The 24,883-nt window shown below is 36.6% G+C and overlaps 2 protein-coding genes across 2 annotated transcripts; one reads left to right on the forward strand and one right to left on the reverse strand.

Moving 5' to 3' along the window:
* The first annotated feature begins 215 nt into the window (after positions 1-215).
* Positions 216-24,876, forward strand: LOC137385383 (splicing factor Cactin-like). The gene is made up of 14 exons (XM_068071833.1): positions 216-354; positions 4,458-4,493; positions 5,465-5,512; positions 9,855-10,206; positions 10,303-10,437; positions 12,298-12,441; positions 13,506-13,791; positions 14,220-14,350; positions 16,479-16,633; positions 17,220-17,415; positions 19,860-20,015; positions 21,842-21,925; positions 22,731-22,844; positions 24,429-24,876. The coding sequence occupies exons 1-14, from the start codon at positions 317-319 to the stop codon at positions 24,552-24,554; spliced, it is 2,001 nt and encodes a 666-aa protein (XP_067927934.1). The 5' UTR covers positions 216-316; the 3' UTR covers positions 24,555-24,876.
* LOC137385384 (galactose-3-O-sulfotransferase 2-like) lies at positions 5,613-7,831 on the reverse strand. The gene is made up of 2 exons (XM_068071834.1): positions 7,710-7,831; positions 5,613-7,256 (listed from the first exon to the last, which is right to left on the reverse strand). Exon 2 carries the CDS (start codon positions 7,179-7,181, stop codon positions 5,883-5,885), a length of 1,299 nt encoding a protein of 432 aa, XP_067927935.1. The 5' UTR covers positions 7,182-7,256; positions 7,710-7,831; the 3' UTR covers positions 5,613-5,882.
* Positions 24,877-24,883: the final 7 nt, after the last annotated feature.

Raw genomic sequence — 24,883 nt, forward strand, 5'->3', positions numbered from 1 at the left:
GCTAATGCGATGACGAATCTCTAGAACACCAATAAATGTAAAGGCTATCAAATAAGCAAAACTGAGAGGTCAGTGAACATTTTTCGTCGACGGCCACAGACTACGAAAGAAAACCAAGTTTACAGCCTCGATTGGCTAGATTGAAAGTATTTATAGTGGGCAGGAAGTCGGTCTATGAGAAAACGACGAGATGCGATCCCTGTCTAAATACAACATGTCTGCCCCCATCGAACGCCCGCTTTCGTTATGATTTCGTCTAGAATAACCATGTTTAATATTTTTTGATAATTTGTTCTATTGATCTTAGTTAAGTAAAATGGGAAAGTACAAATACAAAAAAAATTCTCGATCAAGGTAAGTTGATATTAGTAACTATCATCACTAAACGATTCCGTTTGTTTATTTTTCCGTCTTTCAGTCATGACTTTTGCTGCCTATTAGCAATCTCCACTGCCATCTGTTCTGTATAATGGTTTTAGCTGTGACAGTGTTTATGTTGGTTTTTGTTGTAATATTCCTTATTGCTTTGTCTATAGCCACATGGGCACAGACCTGCCAACCCAAGAGTGGGGCAATGCGTGAGATTTGGTTTTGGGGCAATTGATGTATCAATGATAGTATATATAAAATTGTGGAAAATGGGGCAAAAATCTCACCCGTTTCTCACGCGTTTTCATTTTTTCTTTGGGGTGATTGCGTGAGTCTCACGCCCAATGCGTGAGAGTTGGCAGGTATGCTTGGGCAGCTTACCGTATGTTTACACCCCAGTACGTTTTACCACTATGCGCGTTAGTTTTATTTACATTTATCAGTTTATGGTGTACACTTGATAATGAATAAACGCGCTTCATACTCGTCTGTATATCACCATCAACATCGTATAACAGTTTTCAGTTTTTTGTTCAATATTATCCCCGTTCGATTTTTCAAACTAGTGTTATTCTCATCGGTCGCTCATACTCGCTCATTGCTGGGTGTGCTGTTGTTTCTCCAGGTAGGCGCATGGTGTGTTCATATAAATGAAGTCTTCTTTTGGTGCTTGCTTTGCTTCATGGTCTCTGTTTAGTTTTGTACAGTTAACTGTGCAGATTAACAGAACTGATCATTCTTGGCCGTCGAACGTCGATCGCGCTTCTTAGCATTTTGGCTTTCACAAGGCGATGATCTGTGGATGTCATCAAGCCGTTGTGAGATTGAGCATCTAGGATGGTATGTCGTTGGCTGTTGATGATGTAGTTTATCTTGTTTTATAAGGGTTTCTTCAATCATCAGTGTTGTTAGTTGGGCTCTTCTGGTTGTTCAGTGAGCCATTTTGTATCTAAACAATGTGTTTGTGGGTACTAGATTCTGCCTATTACTAGACTTAAGCAGTTCCTTATCATCATAGTTTAGCTCCATTTTTATATATGTTCCCTTGGTTTCCTGATAATCTTTCCATGCTATTACTGTTTTGGCCTCGAAATGGCCTAAGATTGTAAGGTAATCTCTGTTACTTACACTTTTGATTTCCTTCTCTAGTTTTAGAAATTTTACCTTTAGGGTTCTCTTCATTTCCTGGTAATTTAGGAGCATCAGCATCAATGTCAGTGATTGTGCAGTTGTTGCTCAGTTTCATCTTCATCGGACAGATTCGACTCAAAATCATCTTGAATGTCATGCTAGTACCTTTTTCACATTGATGTTGTTTTTACTTTAGTCCTTGTTGGCATCCCTATGTTGACCGGTAGACCATAAATGTCCTTCTGCCGTCAATTGCTGATATTTTTTTCGGTGGTTCATCTTCAATGCAAATGTCTTTTAGGGCCAGTATGTCTATTTTTTAGCTCCTCATATTTTCTGCGATATGATGCTTCTTGGTCTTACCACCATTTTTAGATTTTAGCCCTCTGCAATTGAGTGTTCCCATTCTCAAATTGTTGAGTTTCTATTTGGGTGGTATTATAGGGGCTTTTTGTGATGGTCTGCATTTTGTACGGTGCCAGTAATTCTTGCTGTCTACCAGTTTTATGTATTCTCTGCTGCTGTTTTGACATTCTGTATGGTACCACTTGTCATTTTTGGCACAACAAACTCCGTCATTGTCATTTGTCACATATTTCCTGCATTCCCCACATATGTCATCGGTATTTGTGTTCCATATTTTTGTCTGGTGACGTTAGCCGAAGAATTGTGAGCTAACTATAATCATTTAATTATTATATTGCTACCACATAGCCAGCGAATCACTTATTGAACAAAATCCTAATGACTATAAAACACCCCTGATTTACATGAAGTTTATTGGTAGACCAAATTAATGTGAGTGATTAGCTAGCATAGTCTAAATTGAAAAGCATTTACAGTACATGGAATGAATATTTGTGAGCATGCTGGTAAAATGAAGCTAGGATTCCTATATTGGCGTGCGTTACAAGGCTGTTTGTCTGAAACACTTGATAATCATCCACATCCATGCGATTATACAAATCAAAACCAACTTTAACACTGTTGTAGTGAGTGGCGCGAATCACGTTAGTGATTGCTGAGTCGTCATAAGACTTACAAGTAGGGTTCTTTATTGTTTTCTTGTATTGAATTCTCTACCAAGGTTACTATCCGTTGGCATTTACACAATTGACTTACAAGTCAATTGTGTCAAAAAGAATACAAGTATTCTTTTTGTTTTTGATTGTTATTGACACCTCGATCAAGTTTACGGGTTATTTAATGAAGTGAATCGATCATAAAAGTAATCAGAACATTTTTGCATCAGTTGACTTGCCGGGTGCATTTGACCTGACTTTACCACAATACTGCAATGCATAGTTTTTGTAATTTTTTCTGTTAGACATTTTATCAGCCAATTTCCTTCCAACTCATAGCTCAATTTAAACAATACTTTTGAGATGTACATGTATTACTCAAGTAAGTAGGTATTGAAGGTCAGCTGAGCATGTTGAACTTTCAAGTTCATTTTGGATTTTTGTGTACAGTCTGCGTCACCATTACAAGCTACTGGCCAACTCTAAATCACTATCTTTATAAAATGTGTTCTGTTTAATTCTTCTTTTACTATTAAAACAGCAAGGATCTTTTGAGTTTTCTAACTGGTTTTTATCCATCTTGTCTCTAAAAGGTTATCTTGAGAATATAAAGCGAGGGCTCATCAAGTGCTATGTAAATCTGCTACAGTAGTATCTAAAGATTATACACCTATTTATGATTGTTGAAGCTTTGGCTCTATGGAAAAACATAGATATTCATTTTGTCTTATTTGTTAAATAGGTAATCGCATAAAATGCCCAGCATAGCATTAAAGGTGTGGCTGCGTCAAATTTGAGTTGATTTTAAAAGAAAGTATTTTTTTGTCTATCAGCTGATATGTTGTTTGTTGTGTTAGGCGATCTCATTGTCAAGATATTTGAAGTGAAGATATTATTAGATATTAGATTATTGATATTAGAAGAGCAATCGGAAAAATTGATCACATTAAAACGCTCAGGCAAAAAAAACTTGCCCAAAGTGGTGTAACGTGTGATACAACCTGTATATCTCTCGTATTCACATCGGCTATCGCGATAAAAGTCTAGTCTTACGCGGCTCTATCGGCATATATTTTATCTTGTATTTGCTCATGTTGACTAGAATAAAATTTTTAATCAAGCCGCAGATACATTATTATCAATGTCTCAAACGCCTTAAATAAGGGAAATGAAAAACTTGTCATGTTAGCTTCCTCTAAATGTTGTGTAAACATCTTAGTACCGACTACCGATTCTACTGGTCTACGGTAATTATGTCAATCAAACTAAGTAGAATAAGGTTTTTGTATCGGCACAGTTCCATCGCTACCACATCGGAAACTAGTTACTAAGGTTTTGCATTTTTTTCAACAATATTGTTTTATTGTATAAGTTTTACAAGTACAAAAATTTTCATCTCGGCATAAAGCTTTTATTAAAAATATCCATCCAAGTCGTGGCCACTCACATAGTTTCAGCCCATACAATAGGACAAATTCATCTACTGCAGCAAACTCAAACCAAACATCATGGTTTATGCAGCACACATTCAAGTCTCTCTTTCCCATCTATGGCAGTTTGCAAAGAAGCTTCCCTGATTTAGTCTACAAAGACAAAAATAACATCAAATTGTAGCTGATGTTGTAGCGTTTTATTGGTCTTAATTTCATTAGATCGACCTTTTTGACGCAACCACATCTTTAAAGCAAAGCAAAAATGTCATATATATTTTTTTATAAAAAGACATGTCATTAACATTATTTTGCATTTTTTTGCCATGTTTTTTATTTTTTATGCGGCTTACTAAAGCTTTCGGATAATTATTTTCTGGTGATTTTCTGCTTTACTTCGTCATTTATTTTTTTAAAAGAAGAGTACATCACGAAGTTTAATTGATGGACAAAGCTGCAATTTTATCTCATTGTGCTTATTGTACTATTGTGTTATTTATTCTAGGTCAAGGTCACACTCTCCTGGTAGAAAATCACGCAGGTATGCATATCTAGCTATCATTGTTAAGGCTGAGCTATTACAGATGAGTTGCCAAAATCTAGCTTATTACACATGGTGAACGATATCATCAAGTATAGAGTTATGCTAATTTAGGTAGCAGTTACATGCAGCAATCCTATAAGCTCTACAGTTGCTCTTAAATAAAGTAATAAAGCAAATTCATGGCACTGATGCATATCACAGTAGACCAAGTACTTTCGTGTTTATAGACAATGATTAGTTGTGCTTCTGTATCCTTTTATCATTATCTTAGAATGTTCTGAAATAAACGGTTCTCGGAGCATTACAATTACAAAGAAATCTATCAGCGTTTAAGGCTATATTGCCATAAGTTTAATACCATGTGCTTGTTCTGCTTCAGTTACATTATATATTGGGTTAAGCAAGCTGTAAATTACTGTAAATCGTCTAATTCACATATTTTGGTAAAAAGTATTTCTAGTAGCACTTCTTATTTAATGACCTGTTAGATTCATTATTAATTGGTTTTATGAAGTAGTGTAGGCTATTATCAAAAACAGCTGATATGTGTGATGCTAAATTGTTGGTTATATGTACACGCATGTAAACGTTTTCCGTGTAATATTTATTTCAATCATATCTGCCTTAGACATGCATACTTCCACAAACACATACTTTAGTAGCGGGTTCAATATGTTGTTGGAGTCATTTAAGGTTTAGTGGTTATACTAAATTAAAATACAGTAAATACTAAATTCATCTCGAGTGTTCTAATATTTTGAAATTAACTCATCCTAAATATGTGTTTGTTAAAATAGGTTTGCTATGCTGATATAGAATTTTACAATTATGAATTGAATACAATATGGTCGAGCAGTTTTTCCATTAACTATTGCTGAAGGATATATCCTTAGATCTGGTTTTGAATCACCTAGCCACAACCATTAGTGCTTGAAGTTCTGTATTCGATTTGTTATTTTGATTGGTAGACGTCATGACAGTTCATCTCCTGAATCACCCAGGGATAGGAATCGAAGGTAAGACTAGTTTATTTTATGCTCAAACTAAAATAAAGCATATGCACCAGTTATTGCTATCACAAACGATTATTAGGATGAAAACATAATTTGTGAATAATCCTGAAGATAGCATACATATATTTGACAACAAAACAAATTATCATTAGTAAATGACATCCATTGATTTGAGTTAGTTCCTCATAGCAGAAAAAAAAATTTGTAACATTTCTCAAATGATATTGGGCTCTGCTAGGAAAATGCAGAAAGTGATGCATATGTTATGGCTACATTGTCTAAATAATTGCTCAATACTATCATTCTACCTTAAAAATAGCATTGACCCTGTTTTCAATCCAGTTCTTCATTTTGGTGTTATAACTGAATCTGACTAGTGTAACCAACCCTCTTTCACTCTAGGTGCCATCGCTTTAATGTAGTGTGTCAACGTGAGCTCTGGCATGGCGAGCAACCGGCAATTCACATCTTGTAATGCATTCGGTTTGAGCACGTAGCCGAGAGTATTGCCTCCATATGGACGGAATAGAGAGTAGCTTGATGATCGACTTAGGAAGATTGAAGAGTTTGCACTTGCCATCTGTTGTACACAGTTGCGCTGATGTTCAGCTTGCAATTCATGCAGCATTTGTAATTCTTTCTGTAACTGACTTTCATTAAAGTGCTCCTTTAGCTGCCGGTCAAGTTTTTGTGAGAAATGACTGTATATTAGATAGTCGGCATAGTTGAATTGTAATATATCATTATCAGCTTCATTAGTGACTTGTACAGGGTGGACTAGTTTAGGGTCTTGAGCATTTTGCTTAAAGTATACTATGTCATCCATGGTCCAATTAAAAATCTTCTTCAGTAAGATGAGGGACTCATCAAAACGTTCAGTGATGAGTACCACCGTCATCGTCTGATCAATATCCTGAATGAGGAGCTTGATGGCTTCCTCTTTGTCCATGTTGAACAAGCTTAGGCCAAGGTCGAAAGCTTGTAAGTTCCGAACAGGCGTTCTCGTCATCGGGCACACCCCTGTCTTGAATGTTTTATAGTTTGGACTGAATTTAATTCGTTCAACTGTTGTATTAAAACAGTAGCTTTGCATATTATAATATTTATATGCAGATTTAAACAGGGCGATTGGGTCTCTCAATATGGTTATGAATGAAGGGTTTGGCTTCATCACATTCAACATTTCCTGTTTGTTGTATATAGCATGATGGGCAAATCCATGATATCTGCTGATTCCTGGCTGCTTCTTGACAAATAGTTTTGCTGAGAATGGATTAGGCCAAAAGAATGATGCTCTATAAGCTGGCAGGGCTATGGTTAGGTTGTGTAATAAAAAGTAACGCAGCAAAATATTCTGTAAAGTCGAACTCCCTGTTTTATGAGTCTTCAAGAAGAGGATTGTATCAGTGGCATTTGGGTTGTGTTGGGTGGAGGTTTGAAGGCTTTTGAGTCTATCTGGGTTAATAATACTGTTTGCCTGTCGCACCGTCAATATTAGGTCTTTTTTCACAAACTTTTCTACCAGCATTGCAGATTTTAGTCTCGACATGCTCCAGACTTTGGATTTCTTAGAGGATATGTCGGTATACTCATGATATTTGCGATACAGGTAAATACAATCCAAGATGAAAAAGACCACAAGTATCTGGATTATTATTTTCATTCTCTTCATGCTTTTGGCACGTCTTCTTTCAGTTCCCAAGAATGTTTCAAATTATTTGTTCCGTAGTTCTCAGTCGGCATCACACTGAAACAAAACAAAATCAGTTTAGTAGTAAGCCATTCTCAGTGGCGAAGTAGTGCTCGTTTTACCACGTTATTTCAAGCTTAAACGTTAATTAAACTTTAGTAAGAACAGGCTCAATTAACCGATAACAATCATAAAATATTAAAGGCACTTTTAGTCATACTAAGTGTCAAAAGGGCCTTGGGAGAACAATCAGACCGAAGAATAACCAATTCCTGATGTCATAATTCTAATAAATATGCAACGTCAATCGATATTAACGAAACCGTGTTCAATTCGTAAATAAATACGTTTTTAACAATAAAATGCAATATAAACGAGACACAGAAGTGCAAGTTGTTACTTCGTTACCATTAGCTGCACTCACACGTGGCTAGATTATAAGATGTTAGAGCTAATCCAATATTTGATAACAACTCCTTCGACATAAAACTACCAGTAATTTTGTCATACCATCGATATAATTTGTAAAATGCTTTTACAAACTATTCAGGTGCCCTCTGTTGTAAAAGATATTATTTTATCGATTGCTGTACCAAACGGCATTTCACGTAAATTGCCAGTTTGTAACATCGTTGCGGGACGCCGCTAGTGTTTCTTGGCTCCGGTCTTCCGGTAAAATCTTTCTTAGCGCCCCGAGTAAATAAGAAAGAGTGAGGACAGCGCATTTGGCGATTTTTACATAAGCAACACATGTACAGTACTAATGTTTGCGCTGTTGATAAGAATAAGTAATCAAGGCATTGGTCGCCGCCAGTAATGCTGGCGGCCTTAGTAACCGTAGACACCATATGTATACATACTGTTATCAATGATAAAAAAAACCCTACTGGTGGTATATATGGTACCTATGGTCAGTATGAAGCATTGATATCAGTATGTATACATATGGTGTATGGCGCCTTACAGTGCCTCGCGTTGCATGTTCACAACTCAAGTTGTGAACACACAACGCGACTTTGTAAAAGTAAGGTGGAATATATTGGTATTACGGTAGCACAACCATAGATCCGGTTATATTAACAATGGTACATCAATAGGCACCCGTTAGCTAATAAAAATTAAACTATGTATGCATGTACTGTAAAACTAGAGCTAATGGCGAATTATACTGTGCCGAGTTTGCAACTCGAGTTGTACAACTCGAGTTATATTTACCAACTCGAGTTTGTAAATATAACTCGAGTTACACAACTCAAGTTCATCAAAAATCCAGGCCGAGTTCTTTTAACAGCAACTCGAGTTCAACAACTCGGCTTGAGAACATCTCATCATTTGATTTTCTCTAGCTATATTTTTTATATATGGAATTTATTTTGGTGCATCATTAAACGCCGTTGAAATAATTTCTATGTTCATTTTCGGTGTTCATTCAGTTTCTTGTCAGGTTCTAGAGAGATAACTCTTTTTTCATTTGAAAAAGAAGTGGCCCAGCTTCCACATAGATTGTTTTTTAGTTTGCTTTTTACATTCTACTTTTGTTTTTGTCTCGTTATATTTATAGAAATAAATATGCGCAAATATCGCCAATATATATAATTTAAATGTGTATATATATTTAAATTATTATTATTAAATTTCTGTAGATGAGACACCCCAATTACTCACTTTGCTTTATTTTACAAACCCGTGTTAGTTTTGCGTAACACAATTCGAGTTCATCAAAAACCCAGGCCGAGTTGTGCAACTCGGCAACTCGAGTTGTACAACTCGAGTTGCGAACACGCAATGCGAGGCACTGTAAGGTGCCATATATGGTGCCTACTGGGGTTTTTATATCATTGATAGATGGTATCGATAACATCTATCAATTGATAGATCAATCATCTATCATTAATAGATGTTATCGACTGCAATAGTAAAATAAAACTCTAGAATTAAGTATGAGCTTCAACTGCCAATAAAGTAATATATAAAACAGCCATTTTTGCAGCATCTATGTATTGTCCTCGGTATCTAAACTGTTGGTAAATGTTGTCTTTTGCTGATCTCATAGACAAGCTAAGAAGTTATATAGTTAGGGCGAGTGCTGCGATTTTTGAGATGACCTGTCCATATGATGTATTAGGAGAACAGCGTTAACCCATGAAGATAATATAATACAAATAAACATCCACTGTAAATTTGGCATTGTGTGTATTAAATTAGCCAACTCTTTAATGTGCATTTATTATTATAGATGTTTTATTATACAGCTTACAAAAGTACAACTCACATTTGGTTCCAAAACCTTTGAGTTGTTTTCTCATGCATTACATTTTAGAAAAAAATTATCTGTCATAGATTGGTGAAATATATTATTTCTGCTTTTTGCAAGAACTTTAAACATTTCATGAAAGTTGATGTTTTGTTGTGTGAAGTTATGTGGTTCCTCGGTGATGAAGTCATCCGGTACATGGATAAATAGTGCTTCTACAATGCGCAAGCTTGTTTAATAAGTAATCAGTTTTCAACTTGCGTACAAAGCATTGGACTAGTTCACCAGTAGTAAGTACAGTGTATCGTATATACAAATTCTGGTAGAACTAAAGCTACATTTAACTTGATCATTGCTTGTGTTGGCATATCATACACAATATCTACTTGTTGTACTCATAGGAAGGAGAAACGCAAAGATGCCGAGTCTAAGGAGCGAGTGGACAGGCACGTGATGAGTTTAGAGGACTTGAAGGAGAAGCGAAGGAAAGAAAAAGAACTGATGAAAGCGTATGAAACACCGGAAGAGAAGAGGGCAAGGAGGCTGGCTAAAAAAGAGCTGAAAGAGAAAAAGCGCAAGGCGGACATGGGTTGGGACAAGGAGACATTGACTTATACAAATGAGGACAACCCCTTCGGTGACCATAATCTAACTAGCACATTTGTCTGGAAGTCCAAGTTGAAAAAGGAAGGTCTTTCTTTGGAAGATGCGGATGTTGCTAAGATGAACCGAGCTAAGATGGAGGAAAGCAAGGTTAATGGCCGATCGTGTTGTCTGATGTTTTAAACTTGTTATTTGTGGTGACACCGGATGATTGGTTGTAGCCTGTTCTTTTACTATATTTGTTAGAGAGAGTTGGAGAAGGTAAAGAAAAGGCAACAAGAAAGGGAGAGGGAGAAGGAGGCGAGGGACAGGGAGAGAGAAATGGAGCAGCGAGAGAAGGAATCTGATTACTACTCGGCCTGGGAAAAACAAGAAGACAATGTACGTATACGTGTACTAGGGTTGGGGCAGGTTTCAGGCAACCGTAAAGACATGCAACTCGGTCCACAAGCTTGAGATAGAATTTCAATACATTGTTAGTTATCAGAAACTGCTGAAAGCCCTTGTTTATGATGGTGCTAACTCTATTTATCCAGATGTTTAGATGGTGTTAACTCTATTTATCCAGATGTTTAGATGGTGCTAACTCTATTTATCCAGATATTAAGATGGTGCTAACTCTATTTATCCAGATGTTTAGATGGTGCTAACTCTATTTATCCAGATGTTTAGATGGTGCTAACTCTATTCATCCAAATGTTTAGATGGTGCTAACTCCATTTATTCAGATGTTTAGATTGTGCTTTTTTTAATTCATGTGAATGCAGCTTTTAATTGAAGCGAATGATAAAGATTGGCGATTGTAACATCATGAAAAGGTGCAGTCTCACTGGAAATTTTGCACCATTTATATTGTTAATTTATATTTTGGAATGACAACTCCTGTCAGAGGGTATACATCGATATCGATGAATCTAGATAATTTTTATACGTATAGGTACATGCATATATATACCCACATATGTATACGCAAACACACTTACAGGTTGTTGCCTATGCAAGGTAGATCTGAAATATGAAAGTGTGCTAAGTTTGAATAGCTAGGTTATATAGTCGTAGACTACAGTGCACCCTCAGAATACGATTTTGATCCGTTCCAGGGTTGGCATCGTATGGTGAAAAAAATCGTATGTTGGGGTATAGAAACCATAGTAATTGTATAATGCGAACATCCCTTGGTAAAAATTGTCAAAATTGTATATCAGTGCTGTACATATTAAAAATTATTAACATATAATGTTAACCTTAGTAACTATATATTCCTACAGTAACTATTATATCTAGTGAATTTATTGGTTATAATCCGAATTGAAATGTATTGTTATATTGTCTAAGAACAGTACTACATACCATAGAAACTTCTTACCTTCAAGATAGACGTATGTAAAACAAAATTTTTGAATTCACCTCAAATAAGTTTAGCTTACTAAACACACACACTTGAAGAAGTTTTAGTATGTATTTTCAACTATTTTACTGAGTTTCAACTTTTTATCACTAAAATTTCATCACTTATCAGTTTCTGTCTTCCCTTCTACTAAAACATTTAACGGACCTGTTGAAAACCTTTTCAACCTAATTCGGCAATAAAACCTGAACGTTGCTGTTTTTGTAATGAAGTGGAATTTTGTTAAAAGATTAAAAGAAGTTGTTTAACCATGGGAACTTCTGTATAAAGGGATTGCAACTCCAACTTTGCTATTGGTTTTGAAGGGAAAATATTACCGTTTTACACACAAGAATTGCTGAACTGAGAGAAATCAGTCATTGTGTCTCTTTCGGGCTTTGTGAAAATATTTTTGGCGAACAGCAGTTCGGTGTCTTTGTTATGTTGACATACATAATAAGCACACCGACTGCTAAATTCGAACTCGGGTGAAGAATTTTGTTGAATTCGTATGGTGAAATAAAATTCAAATGGTGAGGTCAAAAGTCATCATGTTCCACTTTGTGAGGTAAAAAATCATATATCAGGGTATTCGTATCCTGAGGGTGCACTGTATACTAACAGAAGTGTGGGACATCCTTTGCTGAAATATGTAATCGTGACATTCCCTTGCCACTTTCCATTGTTGACACAGCGCAGAATGGCATGAGGCCCAGGCCCTCAGACTACAGCTACATTTATAAGCAGGCAATAAGGTCTGTATATGATTAGGTTCGCCACCCTGCTGGCAGTTTACTATCACATAAAGCTTGTGTGATTTCACATTTGGGAATTTAATCCATAATTGCTTTCAGTTTCACCTTGACCAAGCAAAAGAAAGATCAAAAATACGTATCGAAGACGGAAGAGCCAAGCCGATTGATCTGTTAGCGAAATATATAAATGCCGAAGATGATGATATGTCTGTAGAGATGCATGAACCTTACACCTACCTTGTGGTCAGTTTGCACTTGCTCTTACCTTATTCTCATGCGTGTCGGCATTCATTGAAGCTTTTTAGAAAATTTAGCTTTACAAAAATCTTGTTTGACACACGAGGGTCTCGGTATACCTACCACAAATCTTGTATGACATGCGAGGGTCTCGGTATACCTACCACTAATCTTGTATGACACGCGAGGGTCTCGGTATACCTACCACAAATCTTGTATGACACGCGAGGGTCTCGGTATACCTACCACTAATCTTGTATGACACGCGAGGGTCTCGGTATACTTACCACTAGTCTTGTATGACACGCGAGGGTCTCGGTATACCTACCACTAATCTTGTATGACACGCGAGGGTCTCGGTATACCTACCACAAATCTTGTATGACAAGCGAGGGTCTCGGTATACTTACCACTAATCTTGTATGACACACGAGGATCTCGGTATACCTACCACTAATCTTGTATGACACGCGAGGGTCTCGGTATACCTACCACTAATCTTGTATGACACGCGAGGGTCTCGGTATACCTACCACAAATCTTGTATGACACGCGAGGGTCTCGGTATACCTACCACTAATTGTTTAATGAATCAATGAAGACAGTATCCTAAGAATCACCATTACAAAGTATGGCTGACTTCTAAGGATGCACAGCGCTAGTCGTGATGTAACTTATCATTGTGGTGAGATAGATGAGTACTGGTTTACTCACCGTCATTTATACATGTAATAAAATGTACGCAATATTTTATCACTTGTGAAGTCATTTGGACAGGTGTGCAATCCGATTTTTGCGTTTATCAATGGCAAACCAGGATAGGAATGCCACCGTCTTCTGCTATATTGTACATAACTGGTTCAAAGTATAACATGTTACTTTTCCTTTCACTTTACAACAAACAACACAAAATTCATCGCTTGGTAACGTCAGAAAAATGCATGCAGATTTGGTGATTATGCATCAACTGCAAGTACTGCTTAGCTCGTAGTCATGTGCGTACAAGCATATAAGATCGCTGGTGTAGGAATATGCCCATTTCCTTTACAATGGTGTTATTTGCATTGAAGGGGCTATCAATAATAGACTTGGAGGATCTGCTTGAAGACATCAAGGTGTACCTTGAGCTGGAGAAAGGAAAGAACCAAGACTACTGGAGGGATGTGACCACCATCACCGAGGACCAGTTGAGTCAGCTGAGAAGGCACCAACCGGCAGCTAGCACCTCATATGATATGAGAGATCGGAGAGAAGGGATCCACACGGCTGTCTCTTCCGATGTAGACTCAGTTTTTAAAGGGAAGACACTGAAACAACTTTCGATATTACAGGATCAGATTCGGAGTAAACTCAAAGGTCAGCTGATCCATTCTTTAGGAGCACAAGCTGTGTGCCTGTAACTTATGATTCATATAACAACTATTGTTATACAACTACCTTTTATTATTCATAAATATTAATAAAAAAAAATTTGGTAACTTTCTTTCCTTGAAAATCAATTTTATCAAATCACATTATAGAAGCTGTTAATGTAGTATGTAAGATTGTGTTTGGATATGAAGTATACTTAGACAAGTGTTATGACTTATACAAGCATTGCTGTAGGATAATATGATATTACGAACTACACGTAGATATAATGATACAAACCTTTGAGTTGACAAGTTTTCTTGGTCACTAGTCTGTCTTTTCTGAAAATCATTTACATGTACATTGTTGAGAGTGAAGAGGAACAGATTGATGTAACTGTCTATCGAAGCAGACACTTTTCATGTTATGTTCAGGGGGAGAGGGAGTGGATGTAGGATATTGGGAGTCTCTGCTGCAGCAACTTAAAGCACATATAGCACTAACCAAGCTCAAGGAACAACATCAGGTTATCCTCAAGAAGAGATTAGCCAAGCTGAAACAAGAGGTACCCATTCTTTAATCTGAGAGTTAATGGCTAGGTAGACAGGAATTGCTAGGTAGACAGGATTGACTAGGTAGACAGGCATGGCTAGGTAGACAGGAATGGCTAGGTAGACAGGAATGGCTAGGTTGGCAGGAATGGCAGGTAAACAGTAATGGCAGGTAGACAGGAATGGCAGGTAGACAGGAATGGCAGGTAGACAGGAATGGCAGGTAGACAGGAATGGCAGGTAAACAGTAATGGCAGGTAGACAGGAATGGCAGGTAGACAGGAATGGCAGGTAAACAGTAACGGCAGATAGACAGGAATGGCAGGTAGACAAGAATGGCAGGTAAACGGGAATGGTAGGTAAACAGTAATGGCAGATAGACAGGAATGGCAGGTAGACAGGAATGGCTAGGTAGACAGGAATGGCAGGTAGACAGGAATGGCTAGGTAGATAGGAATGGCAGGTAGACAGGAATGGCAGGTAGACAGTAATGGCAGGTAGACAGGAATGGCAGGTAGACAAGAATGGCTAGGTAGACAGGAATGGCAGGTAGACAGGAATGGCAGGTAGACAGGAATGACAGGTAGACAGGGTATCATAGCTCAAGTTTGGTATGTCTAGTCATCGGTTTAGTTTTAGGACTTGTCATGCACAGCAAGTTGTTGCAATATCTATTTGGATGCCCAATATATGGAAAGTTGGCTCATTTACATAGCACCAAAAGATTCCAGCTCTAAGGGTGCGGTTAATTGTATGTTACATAGCTATTAGTATTGAGAAACACCTATCTGGGGAAATTTCATCATTATTGTAATTTGTCATCTAACTTTTTTAGACTTGTAGGTAAATTTACCACATTTTACACATTCGCATATTTGAATTACTTATTTTTATCGGGTTTGAATTTAGTTGTTATAGTTACAAATGGAATTAGCTTTTATATCTTACTAGCTGTGCTACCCGGCGTTGCCCGGGTAATAAAAAAGGCTCTGGACAGAAAATTGATTTGTATTTAACATATAACAACATTTACCATTCTAACTTTCAAACTACTACATATCATGAGAAAAGTGTTTTGTGTAATTGAAATAAATTAAGAGAGAAATTAAAAACAACTGTAAATTTTTCAAACTTTGTCAAACCACTTCTAAACTTCATATCATGAGGAAAATGTTTCATGCAGGTCAAATAATTTGAAAAAAATAAAACGATTATAAAAAGGTTTAGATGTCGATGTCAAATAATTAGCAAGTAATAGCTAAATTTGCTTTGCGTTTGCTACGATTATAATAAAAGATGATTCGTTAATGATACAATTAGTACAAACTGAGAAAACAAAATAAAAATCTTTAATATGTTGAATTAATAATAACAATTCTTGCATGGAAGTGTGTGGGTATAAAAAAGGTTACTGTTCCACCAGAAGCTATCCATCAAAATTTTGAATACGACGATACTGGTACCTCTTGATACCGGTACAAATGTAACAATGAGATATCGTACTGTTTCTGTCTGACCGATCGGAGAGATAATGTCGATGTTTTTCCTACGGAGACTATATAATTGTCCGCGAGAGAAGAATTTGCCTTGACCCCAGATATAGTAATCAATCGTTACGACAAATATTTCTTAACAGGGGCATCGTGACGCGTGGCCGCATGGTAAAATAATCAGCGTGCGCTATAGCCGGAATGACAAATAGATCCACAGACATACTTTGAGAAATATATATATATATATATAGATTGTATTGAATCAACTGACTATACCATGCCTTTAACACGAGTTCCTACTTTGCGATCTGATTGATGAAAAGATTGTTCCATCTAGAAATTGGGGCATGTGAAAAGCCATGTTGTCGCTAAATTTATAATATGTAAACTTATTAGTAACTATTCAGAGATAAAGGGAAGTTTGTAGGAGCAACGGCTTTCTCTTCAAGTACAATTTCTCCTCTATGCCATAAATTTGTTTTTATTAAAAAAAATTCTCCAAAGTAGGTGATGTGTTGCTCCTTTTGTGAGTTTATTTTTATTTCAATTGAACATTTCTAGATAAATGGAGTTATCATTTCTTGTCTTCGTTTTATACAGGTCGTAATGCATATTTTTGTAGATTTAAAAAGGGTTTCACGTTTTGTAGCAAGCTTTAGAAAGGGCCGATTCTCCTAAAGTAAAATTGGAAGGAGAATTTAAGGAACCACTTCCACCCAAGCACCTTACCTCTCTGGAAGGTTCTAACGCTACTGATGATGCATCAACAGCGGCCTCCACTAGCCATGCTTCTCAAGATGATAGGTAAGTCTACTTCTTGTTCAACATACTGACTAGCTTGGCCTATGCATGTACTCTGTTAATAATTCAGTTTTGTCTATAGTTTGTGTAGAACTCTGGCTGTAACCTATAAATAACCTTTTTATAGTTTGGTTATAGCACTTCTTTTTTGCTTAGTTATGTATATTGTTAATTTCATAATATCTTTCAACAATAGGAGCTTAACTTTGTGTGTATTGTGAGGATAACTCCATCTGCTGTTCATAATAGGCCAAATGAGATTGTCGATGGTCCACTACAAAATATCTGTTAGCCAAACTGTCAATTTTCTGATTTTGTGTCTCACCATAATCTGTGGGTTTCAATTTTCATCCAGAAGTCAGTAACATCTTTGAATGAGATATTTTAAAAAGATATCAGTGTACAACTCAAACTAAAGACTAGCAGGAAATAGTAATGCTTGTACATTTCATTTCAAAAATTATAACAAATCAACCTGAGTAATCGAGAAAAATTTTAAAGTTTTGCTGTTTTATCAATATTTGTCGTTTGGTCTGTGGCTGATCTACACGTATGTCTATGTCACAGTTTATGTGCCTTTTTACTCTAGCGAAGCAGAGGAGGTGCTGCCAGCTGCTGATGAGACGGAAGGAGATGAGGAGGATGAGTACGATGCAGGTCGCTGCTCTCCTCGGTTGCTGCCAGCGACTGAACTGGAGGAAGGTACTCTTGTTTACAACCCTGAGGATGACATGAAGAGGTTGGAGTTGCAGCGATTGTCTCTGCGCCAAACAGGAAAAGTGCAAGTAGGTCTCGCCTTTTTGCTGGTCAACAGCAGCCAACTTCTACACCATCTCTCACTTTTTCACCATAAATCACCATAGCGACTCTGGTAGGAAAAAATCTTTTCAATAGTGCTGTTAGATATATCATAGTTGTTGTCTTATCTTGGTAGCTCTATTGGTGTGAATAGTTTCTCGAACTCCTAAGAAGTGAGTTGGAATTTGTACTGATCAGCACCTGTTAACTCCTAAAACATATTTTTATTTTTTTACTGGTCAGCAGCTGCCAGTTTCTGTACCATCTCAGATTCAAGTTGATAAAGCTTTTGATAAGATAGTGATTGTCAGTTGAGAGAAGGCCAACTGTATTTTATCGTGTCGTTAGGAGCTGTTTAAAATGTGCACGTTTCTATTGTTTCTATTGTTATGACAACTAGTTCTGTTGTACCGATGATAAATTAATAGATGCATGTTTGCATTTTTATTTAGTCTGAATGATCCAGTTTTAAAGTGATTCAAGATATAACAGCAGGCCATAAGTATGCGTTGGTTTTGCATGGTGTATAATATCACCTGGATAGCAGTACCGTAAGTCCTTATCCTCAAGCCTCTCGGCTTGTCGTTGGGCGAGGCTTCTGGTCAAGGTCATAGGCGGCGGCTAAAGCCAAGTTTTTAAAACCTACGTGGGGCTCAGGGCGGCTTCTCGATAAATTCGGTCTCTGCTCAGTTCCGCGCTATAACCATAGAATTGCAGTCCATGATACACTTTTATGTACGGGGTTTTACTACTCGTTTACTTTCAAGGTCATGTTTATGGAAGACTTTAGAATGAAGAAGAATTTATCGCTCATGTTTAACTTACCACTGTCATAGGCAATTAACACCTTTTCATTCTTGACCAGCGTCTTTCCATAACCGTGAAGCCCTGTAACAGTGCAATAAAAATCTAGCTGAGACATGGCAAATAAGTTATTGATGCAAGGGTTTAGAAATTTTAATTCGAACTTAAGTTAAAGAACTTATTCGAAAATAAGTAAAAGAAAGTTTCTTATTCGAGAGGACGGGGGTATAGCGAAACCCGGCTTAACACTCTCGCTCCCGAAGGGGGTCAAGGACGACAAAACCTCAGTCATTAGCCGCGGTCTGTGGGCATACGCGGCTTGTTGGAGGATTATTTTTTCTTTCACGAGTCATCTGTTTTTGAACACAAGCCGCACGGCTTGAGCATGAGGACTTACGGTATATAGCTGTTGTAAGTTAACTATTAGTAGTGGTGTAGGCTGGGCAGGTAAGTGGTTGGGGGCATGGAAACTTCTAGATTTGTTATAAATACTTCACAAAGTATATGCTGCTACTAACGAGTTCCCTAGATAACTTTCGGTACACTGCATAAGTGGTGTTTCTGTAAGTAATCGATCTGTGATTAGTGTATCTGTCAGTAGTGTCTTTGTAAGTAGTGTATTTGTAAGTGGTGTATCTGTGAGTAATGTATCTGTTAGTGGTTTATCTGTGAGTAATGTATCTGTAAGTAGTGTATCTGTAAGTAGTGTATCTGTAAGTAGTGTATCTGTAAGTAGTGTATCTGTGAGTAATGTATCTGTAAGTAGTGTATCTGTAAGTAGTGTATCTGTAAGTAGTGTATCTGTAAGTAGTGTATCTGTAAGTAGTGTATCTGTAAGTAGTGTATCTGTAAGTAGTGTATCTGTAAGTAGTGTATCTGTAAGTAGTGTATCTGTAAGTAGTATATCTGTAAGTAGTGTATCTGTAAGTAGTGTATCTGTAAGTAGTGTATCTGTGAGTAATGTATCTGTAAGTAGTGTATCTGTAAGTAGTGTATCTGTAAGTAGTGTATCTGTAAGTAGTATATCTGTAAGTAGTGTATCTGTAAGTAGTGTATCTGTAAGTAGTGTATCTGTGAGTAATGTATCTGTAAGTAGTGTATCTGTATGTAGTGTATCTGTAAGTGGTGTATCTGTACGTGGTGTATCTGTGAGACAGTGAGCGGTGTATCTGTAAGGGGTGTATTTGTAAGTAGTTTATCTGTAGGTAGTGTCTCTGTAAGTAGGGTCTCCGTAAGTGCCATATCTACGTGTGTAAGTAAATTTAGTGAAGTGCTATCTATACCAGACCGCTAAGTTTATAAAGTGTCATTGGTAACTATAACAAGGTGTCTCCTCTGAAGAAAGCGTCAGAAAGATCTTTATTTCTCATCAATCTTAAGTTTGTATTGACTAAAGTAAGCAAGTGATCACTTTACTCCCAGCAGAACTTCAACATTTAGATATCATCATCTGTTTCCTAGTCAGGATAATAAGGCGACGCGGAAGAAGTAGCCACGAGTCTGTCACAACCTCAGAAGCCTGGCAGCACGTTTCTGACTATTCATTCGCTGTCTGCTCTCCAGGTTTGTCATCACGCTGACAAGTGTTATCTAAACCTGCTAAACTCATCCAGTTGTCCTCTTGTAGAGAGACGGAGACAGCGCATTAGTTCAAAGGGCTCGGGATGGAATGACGAACGATGAAGTGAGATTCTCAGTCGAATATAACCTCGAACAACAGAGTTTTGTTTGGAGTGACAAATACCGACCCAGAAAGCCTCGCTTCTTTAACAGAGTTCATACTGTAAGTAGTGTTAGACTGAGCTCCGTAGCATGTTTTGGTGGCCAAAGTTTTCATCGCAGATCTTTTTTATATTTGCAAATTGTTTATCAACTTTCTTTTTTTACCAGCTTTGTGTTTCTCAAAGGCATTTTCTGGTGCTCTAACATAAATGCCACACAGTGAATACTTTCAAGTAAAATGTGGTGGTTGTTCCATCGCTGATTATCACACAGTGTAGAGTTTTAAACAAACTCTAAAACTCTGGTGATTGTTGGGATTGAGAGTAGAGGAACTTTACTGATGTGTACTATGCCAGTTATTGCTTTATTGCATAATAACACCGTGAAGCCTGTTAAAGTATGGAAATCGTAATAAATTCAGTCCATATCAGGTACAGAAAACATGACAATAATCATGGTAATGCTTGAACACAATTGCTGCCAACAGTATTAATTAATTCAAATTGAAATTAATGAATATAAACTGAAACATGAGTGAATAAAGTTGCGTAACTGACCTGTTCTATCTCTATGGTTGCAATCCCAGTGGTTTAATAAGTTCAATATGTTATCTATAGTTCGCGGCAATGCCTTAGTGGAGGCTCTGTTGTATCGCATTCACTGAGTCAAGCTATACTTGTTAATAAAATCAGGTCAGTAGAAGGGCAAAAAACTATCAGTAGAGGTCACCCGTTTTCTGTTCATTGGCCAGATTTACGCGCCCATATGCCCCCACAACCAACCAGAAAGCAACTGAGTCAGCTTGAAGTGTAATAAACGCTCAGGCTGCTGACCCGGCAAACGATGGTCTATCAAATATATGAAAACATAACAACCTCCTGCTGAGAGTCAGATGCTTTCCCTACACACAGAATTTAATATTTTAAATAAGATTAAATTGACAAAAAGGCGATAAACAAAACATAAGTCATAAACTTGTATCAGACATAGCTGTGTCTTTTGATTGTTATTTACAGGCCTCCCACGAGGCTAGAGAATAAACTCTGTATGTTTTTTAACTATATTCCTTACGTTACTTTGATGAGCACTTACCATTTTTACAAATTTATTTTGTTTGAAATTAAGTAATTCATCTGTGAATTAAAGGATCACAGATTTTAGATATTATTTCATGCAATAGTATACAGTATTCATCATTTTGTTTTTACAAGAACTCAAAAGAAACATTGAAAAAACAATAATTATTACATATAGTATTTTTAGTAGGAGGTATTTATTATCCCGATTATTAAACTTTCGTCATAGTGTATGCAGGCGTGTGTGTTTCCAATTTTATTACCTACACTAAACATCTACATGTGCATACCTATATATCTACACACGTGCGCTGTATACTATCTACACACAATGTATACTATCTACATACACTGTATATTATCTACACACACTGTATACTATCTACACACACTCTATACTATCTACACACACTCTGTACTATCTACACACACTCTATACTATCTACACACACTCTATACTATCTACACACACTCTATACTATCTACACACACTCTATACTATCTACACACACTCTATACTATCTACATACGCTGTATATTATACAAGAGAAAATGAAAGAAACCCTGTTCATTTCCCAGCTTAATGATAGTTTAAAATAAAAAGAGTGAAATATTTTTTAATTATTACTCTAATGATAAAGAGTTTTTTCACATTTTGTGCATTAAAATTTATATTGAATAATAGTAGGGCTCATATTTTTATTGCAGTAAAATGCTTTAACTCTTAAACATCTATATCAGATGAAATGTGTTGTCTCAGTAATTTAGAAATGTCTACAACAGTCTGTAGTGATATGCATGCTGTTTGAAGGGTTTTGAATGGAATAAATACAACCAGACTCATTATGACATGGATAATCCTCCTCCAAAGATTGTCCAAGGATACAAGTTCAATGTGAGTATTATGTAGGCATGTAACTCCTCTTTCTCTCTCTCACTCAGTTCAACTCTTCAACCAATTCAGAGTTTGCTGTCTCCTGAAGGGTACCTGCTGACAACTGGGTCAGTCATCAATGTACGAATCACTCCGGTTGTCTCAGTTTACAGGTGGATCAGAAGGAATGGTTGAGGAGAATGTAGTTTACGTCAACCATTCCATTCCTCAACCAACCTCAACCAAAGTTGTCTGCTCAGAAGTTTCAGTCAGAAGAAGCAGTTGAAGTTACTGATTCTCAAAAGTTGCAACTGAACAGCTTTGTCCATGTTTAATTTGGTTTGTCAAATGTACTTGACAACCCAAATTAAACATGGGCAAAGCTGTTCAGCAAGATATTATTAACATAATAAAACATTATTAAACATTATTATTAACATAATAAAATTTACTTACTCTACATAAACAGTTGATTCAATCTGCATTCTGAATACATTGAAAGGAATTGTTTGACTGTAAAACAGGAAATAGCTAGAATTTGATTTTTGATGGCTGCTCCAGTTAGACACTCTTACTTCAGATTCTGTTGCTCTCTGCCCTTATAACTGTTTATGAAAGCATATCAATGGCAATAGGCTACCTTAAAATCTTATTCTTGTAACCAGGTAGTCTCCTATGTATGAATAAGAAGTATTATGTTGTGGTGTATTGGTTTTTACACATGCAATTACCTTACATGAACATGAAGTGAACTTATCTAGCAACCCTGCCCTCTGCTGACCGATTACATCATACCATAATGACACGCTGCTTCTTGTAATTTCAGATATTCTATCCTGACTTGATAGATAAAACCAACACCCCTCAGTACTCAGTGATCCCTATTGAGGATGACCCTGACTTTTCTGTTCTCAAGTTTTCAGCTGGACCTCCTTATGAGGTACGTAGCAAAAATACTGGGACGTCAGTGTCAAGTATGCTGCCTTTGTGTGCTGCTATTAAAGGATTCTTTATCACAGTCAACTCTCCTTTTTAGTCAGTTTTTCATTCTTTGCTGACATTATAGTCGATTCGATTCAGATTCCAAGACTTCAGTTGTTTTATATAGAAATATGGTAGATAACTAAGCATGGCCAAGTGCCAGGAACAGCAGTGTGCCTGAATAGGTCAGGTTATCTACTAAGGGGCTGGTGTGTTAACGTAGTCTCATGTAGTAAGCTTTATGGTTCATTCTTAATTTATTCTTTGATATTTCCTCTTTTTTATGTTTTGTTTAATTACATACGGTAGACACTCCTAAACGTACCTTCCTCATAATATAAAGAACTTATATAAAGGTGTTGTTTCATACTACGTAAAACATCCATATAACATAGTGTCAAGTTAGTACAAGCTCTCAAATTCAATTTGAATTACAAGAATCTTGTGGCTAGCCTTAAAAACACTGATTTCTTTCTTGCCGCTCACGGTAGGACAATGCTGAATAGAGTTCCCCTCTATTATATTCACTTGTTACCTGGCAATCTAGCGTGTCATGAGAGATCCTTAGATGTGTCTATAAAGCACAGAGATCAAGTAGCTGCCCAATTATTGAGAAATACCTAAAAGCGATTGATTGGTGCAGGAGTTAGAGTGTCGGTCTACCAATCTAAATGTTGCAAGTTTCGTCAAAAGCTATCTTTTTTTATCCTAACATTGAAGCCTTGCAACGAATAGAGGGGCGGACAGATCAACACCGCTCTTATTATAATAAAGATATACATTGTCTTTTGGTTTTACTCTATTTTAGCCATATAAAATATATTTTATAATTTTTCCTTTGCAGAATAAACCTTGCTGTCTAGAAAAAATACCAAATTGATGTAAACTGACATCGAAGGTGTGCGTTCCCCTTAATTAATTGTAAAATTACGGACAATGAACCGAGTGAAAGTGATAAAAAAGGAAAAAAGTAGTCAATACAAACCAATAATACTACAGTTACGGTACAGCAGTTCAATTAAAAGTTTAAGTCTAATTTATTTTTCTTTTTAATGAGCCAAAGGGATGAGTTCAGAAAAATCTTGGCACGGATTGGGCAATTTACATCTATTTTACTGTTTGTTTAACGTAAAATAATTATAACATAAACATTCTCATAATGGATTATTTACATTGTAGGAGCGTCTACCGTACATTGTTCTATATTTTTACATAGTATGTCAACAAACAATGAATACAAATATTGAAAGTATTTAATTATTCCCTAGACTGTGGCCCTTCATATGATGTTGTGTATGTAACGAGGTAGAAGCGGTGTGGATATAAGTTGACATTATAAACACTACTTTCCGTTAAAACTGATTTGAAAATTTAAATTTGGCTGTTTCAGCTTCAGATCACTGCTCTTGTTTTGTGAGGATGAAGGCTTTCCCCTGCTTAATTATTATCAAAAATATTTTATACCTTGTAGTGCAGAGATAACTTCAAATTTCTCAGAACTCATACACTTCCTAGCGTCTGAAATGAGATGTATATGTTGTAGGATATCGCATTCAAGATAGTCAACAGGGAGTGGGAGTATTCATACAAGCATGGTTTCAAGTGTCAGTTCCACAATGACATCTTTCAGCTCTGGTTTCACTTCAGACGTTATCGATACAGACGCTAGTTTCTTCCATAGAACTCTAAGACATCTTTTTTATTGATCGTTCGTCTCTACTCGTATGTAGCCCATTTTCCAAAGCCCATGTTCTAACGTTTACTGCCTCGCTATTTTTATATACCTTCTCAGAGGGAGAAAATATTATTTTCACTTGACTTGCTAAATTAAAGGCTTCAACAATTTAAAAAATTCTTCTATATATTTGCTTCAATTTTGTACTGACCAATATGTAACATACGAAACATATTATCATTGGATGAATGAGCATATTAGTTATTGCTGGCTGCACGTTACTTGATAAAAATACATGAGTAGCGACAGACCACAGTAGACTC

Source organism: Watersipora subatra, chromosome 1, assembly GCF_963576615.1.
Source record: "Watersipora subatra chromosome 1, tzWatSuba1.1, whole genome shotgun sequence".
Lineage (NCBI taxonomy): Eukaryota > Metazoa > Bryozoa > Gymnolaemata > Cheilostomatida > Watersiporidae > Watersipora > Watersipora subatra.